The sequence below is a fragment of the Gymnoscopelus braueri genome, assembly GCF_963280865.1.
Source record: "Gymnoscopelus braueri genome assembly, contig: SCAFFOLD_516, whole genome shotgun sequence".
NCBI classification, from domain to species: Eukaryota; Metazoa; Chordata; class Actinopteri; order Myctophiformes; family Myctophidae; genus Gymnoscopelus; species Gymnoscopelus braueri.
The window spans coordinates 12,501-17,500 of NW_027660528.1; the positions used below are offsets into that span (position 1 = coordinate 12,501).

At 42.9% G+C, this 5,000-nt stretch overlaps 1 protein-coding gene across 1 annotated transcript in view; it reads left to right on the top strand.

The window, feature by feature from the left end:
* Nucleotides 1-5,000, top strand: part of LOC308081475 (transcription factor SOX-5-like) — a gene marked incomplete at its 3' end in the record, with an annotated part of 14,865 nt that overhangs the window by 7,410 nt on the left and 2,455 nt on the right. The window contains exon 2 of the mRNA XM_080457847.1: nucleotides 2,918-3,090. Within this exon, the coding sequence (XP_080313973.1) occupies nucleotides 2,918-3,090 (173 nt within the window). The remainder of the gene's footprint in view (nucleotides 1-2,917; nucleotides 3,091-5,000) is intronic.

Here is a 5,000-nt window from a genome sequence, read left to right on the forward strand (position 1 = left end):
GCTGAAGTGGTTAATGTATGTTCTGTAATAACAATCTAAATCTACAAAGTAACTAGTCACTAAAGCTGTCAAATAATTGTAGTGGAGTAAAAGTACAATATCTGCCTCTGAGATGTAGTGGAGTAGAACTAAAAGTATTGAAAATGGGAAATACTCCGGTAAAGTAAAAAATCCTCAAAAGTGTACGTAAGTACAGTACTTAAGTAAACGTACTTAGTTACTTCACACCACTGCTTTTGCCTGACGTGTAACCCATGGTTTCGCGTTCGGTAACTCGAGACAATCAAAGGCACTTTTCACACAAAGCCACAAACATGGCCCGCTTATAGCCAGAGCTCTCGTCCAGAACCATTTGTTAGTGGATACATTTTTACAAGTCGGCAATAAAAGCACAACGATGGATTCGGTCAACGTGATCACTCATGTCCTTTTGTGCTCGTCAAAATGCCTCCACATCTGGCAGCATGCACACGCACGCACGCACGCACACACACACACACACACACACACACACACACACACACACACACACACACACACACACACACACACACACACACACACACACACACACACACACACACACACACACACACACACACACACACACGTTTCCCGAGCCACCATCTCACTGCCATGCCCCCCGAACCACTGTCAGAATCCCCTAACCGGCCGTATATTTAGCTGACCAACGAGCCATGGCCCTGCTTTAAACTTGTGTGTTCTCCCTCCCTCCCTCGCTCTCTTCCTTCCTAGTTCATCTCCTACGTGCCCTCTGACCCCTGACCCCTCGGTCGTCCTCATCGCGGCCCCCAGATAGCCATGAAAAAAAAACCCTACGAGGCAGAGGAAGAAACGTTGATGAAATCGCATGCGTTAATGTGCTCTCCGCATTCCATCGAGTTGAAGTCGGTCAGTCTCAAACCTTCTTCTTGCCCTCTCGTTCCTCTGCCCTCTCTGATCCACACCGGCACAATCGAGCAAGAACCAGTGGTGTAAAGTAACTGAGTACATTTACTCAAATACTGCACTTATAAGTACAATTTTTAGGTACTTTTACTTTACCGGAGTGTTTCCAATTGTCTATGCTTTTACTTCTAATCCACTACATTTCAGAGGCAAATATTGTACTTTTACTCCACTACAATTATTTGAAAACTTTAGTTACTAGTTACTTTGCAGATATACGTTATTACATTATAAAACATACATTAACCACTTCAGCCCTATTCTATACCTAGGCTATTTGAAAATAGCCGATCTACAAGATCACAACGTGTCGCATCGCGGCACATTGTGAGCTTGTAGATCTGCTATTTTCAAACATTTTAGTACTTTTACTTTTGGTACTTTAAGTACATTTTGATACCAATACTTTTGTACTTTTACTCAAGTAAATGTTTAATTCCGGACTTTTACTTGTAACAGAGTACTTCTACATTGCAGTATCGATACTTCTACTTAAGTAAAATATTTGAGTACTTTTTCCACCACTGAGTTAAGGAACATTCCCAGAGAAACCTCTTTTGAGAAAAAAAGTGGAGATCGCAGCGTTGCAATACAAATCAGTGGCTATTCATACAGTATAACCTTGAAATATACATGCGTTAATGCCTTCCAACAGCCTCGTTAGCAGTCAGAATGCCCTCAATTGTGCGCGTCCGCTAAGAAAACAACATCACTTTATCAGTGTTTTTGTGTCACTACATATTTCGTCTTCAATGGTTCAGTCGGGAGGTTTTTGAAGCTGCAGGTCAGCGCCGCTCAGAGTGTGATACTAATTCATGTGGCAACATCAAAGGCCTGCGAATAGACGTGACACAACAAGGTTTCTGGAACTGATTAAGCAGCTAAAGTCACCGTCCTGGACGACTTTTTTCTTGATGACTGCTGGAATTGTGTGCGACGGCTTAATAAGGCTAAATGGAGTCTTAAACATTGATTGAACATCAAATTGACTGAGCGGAACTTGGCCCCCGTTATTGCTTTGCACACAAATCAAGATCAGCGCTGCAAATCTTCTTATCTTGTTCTCATCGAGTTTCCAAGAGCACCGAGTGTAAATGTTTGACAGACGGACTATATATGCTGGAAAGCATTGCATTCAGCCCTATATTTAAGTTTAGTTGTTTTTTGTTTTGTTTTTTTTTACAAAAAGGCTGTCGATCTGACAATATTGCTTTCATTCTACCCACAACCATATACAGTGTAACGTGAATAGCCATATAGCCAGCCGTCGATAATTCACTCTAGATAGAGTCTCAATGATCGCTTAAAAGTCTCCTTTCAGTCTCCTACCGGAAACACAGCTGACAAACACAACAAAAAAAAGATCCATGAATTCAAGGCTTCATGGGATGTGTAATTCATTGGTTCTCAAAGTGGGGTCCGGGGACCCCCAGGGGTCCTTGGAGGGGTTCCAAGGGGTCCCCAGCTAAATTAGTATAATAGTGTAATGTAGCATCGCAATCATTTTAACCACTTTATCTATTTAAATGTTGGCTATTCAAAAATAGCAGATGTACAAGCTCACAGCGCGTCACTTCGTGCCGCGCTGTGAGCTTGTACATCTGCTATTTTTGAATTTATTTGAAAAATATCAAAAATGTTTGAACATTTTTGAATAATTTCAAATTTTCTAACAATTCTTATCTTCTGGGGTTCCTGGCACAACATATTTTCAGATGGGGGTCCGCGGCCAGATATATATATCAATTTGGGGGTCCTTGACATGAAAACGTTTGAGAACTACTGGTGTAAGTAATTGATAGAAAATAAGTCATTTATTGGGTGAACTATTCCTTTAACACTTTGACACTCGATTGGATCGAGTCCCCCGCTGTTTTATTTCAAAGTGCTTCCAACGTCATCTAACCTCCGACCTCTGGCCTTTCGCCCCCTCCCACCTCCTCCCCAGGTACCCCGGACAGTCTGGCGGAGAAGGAGCGCCAGCTCATGGGGATGATTGGCCAGCTGAGCAGCCTGAGAGAGCAGCTCCTGGCGGCCCACGAGGAGCAGAAGAAGCTGGCCGCCTCGCAGATGGAGAAGCAGAGGCAGCAGATGGAGCTGGCCAAGCAGCAGCAAGACCAGGTAGGCTATTACACCACCCCAGACCATGTATACACACCACCCCAGACCATGTATATGTTACAGGTAAATTGGCATTCCAGGTCAATTGGAAAAGAAGCGCTTGTTTTCACCGCCCCCCAGGCAATTCTGTAGAACCAACGCTAGATGCAAGCCAGACATGAGTCCCACACCACACACGCACGCATGCACACGCGCACAAACGAGCACGCACACATGCACGCGTGCGCACACACACACACACACACCCGCGAACAGCCTTATTCCATGCAGTTGAAGCACAAGGGGGCGAGCCTGAGGGGGCGGGGCTGGCGGACTATGTTAGTGCAGTGAGTGGCAGTTGGGGCAAACCATAGAGGGGCAACGACTCCTTGGCCTCAAGGTCTGCTGAGTCGGCGCGCCTCCGTCATGGTCCAAAACTATACTTTATCGGCGAAAAAAAGTAGTCCGCGGTTGTTTGAAAAAGAAATGTCCCAAGCGGGAGTCAAACCCAGACTCCTGGTAGTGGATGGGGAATCCAATGATTATCGAAGTGCGCCACTGAGGTCGGTATGTATGTATATCCATGTTGTCGTCGTCGTCCTCGCATCAAAGCCCCGCCTTGCAGCCCCGTGCCTAAAAACAAGCGCTCCCCTTCCAATTTCCCTGGAATGCCAATTTACCTGTGACATATACACTGAGTGTTAATTACATTATCCTGAGAGTAAATGAACACTCGCTAACTCGCCAACTCTATGCTTAAAGGGATAGTTCACCCCAAAAATGACTTGTTTTCTATGGACTAGTCACCCCATGGAGACCCCTTTTGGTTTTTGTCGCATTCTTAAGCCAATAATTTGATGACAGCAGCAGCGCTTCCGGTAGGAGACACAAAGAGTCTCCTTTGTGTCTCATACCGGAACCGCTGCCTACCGGTCCGCTGGTCATCAAATTATTGGCTTAGGAATGCGATAAAAACTAAAAAAAGATCCATGAATTCAAGTCTCCATGGTGTGACTAATCGATAGAAGAAAAAATAATTGGGGGGTGAACTATCCCTTTAACCCATTAAGACCGGGAACGCATCTGTGTCATTTTAAGATTTATTTGGCTTTTCTAAAATAGCTGATAAAACTAAAAAAAAAACTAAAAAAAAAGCTCATAGCGCGGCACCGAGTGCCGCGCTTTGAGCTTGTAGATCTGCTATTTTAGAATAATCGGGAATATTTGTGCAAATCTTTGAATATATATATATTTTTAAAACGAACATTTGTAACTCAAATCTTTGCTTCTAGAGGTCCCTGGAACAAAATATTTTACAAATGTTCGCTTAAAAATATATATATATTCAAAGATTTGCACAAAAATGTTCAAGATTTTTCCAATAGCCAAAAGAAATCTAAAAATGACACGGATACTTTGCCGGACTTAATGGGTTAAATCATCACATCAATTATAACGGTATTCTATCAAAGATATTGAGGTATTAGATTTTATCAATATCGTCCAGCAGCCCAACTGGTGCATGTGACGACCCGACAGAATGTCATTTTACAATTGTACACAAAAGGTGTAACATAGACAACCTACAAAGCACATTTACAAAAGTAAGTTACGATGAACTTTAAACGTAAAAAAAAAAAAAGATTGCAACGTAGGAGAAATAGAAATTCGGCGAAATAGTGAGCAGCTTGTTGCCGTATAGGGTCCGCTCATTCATGTTGTTGGTCCGACACTGTAGATGTGTGTTGTGAAGTGTTCATATAGGTGTTCACACTCCTAACAACGTGTACTGTGTTATTATTTTCTTGTGCAAATGTCACCAAGACAGATTCCTACGTGTTGTTTGTTTTTTCAATTCTATGAATGTCTGTGATTCAGACGTGTTTTTTCTTTTTCCCGAAACAGAGCGAACACTCAAATACATATAGGGG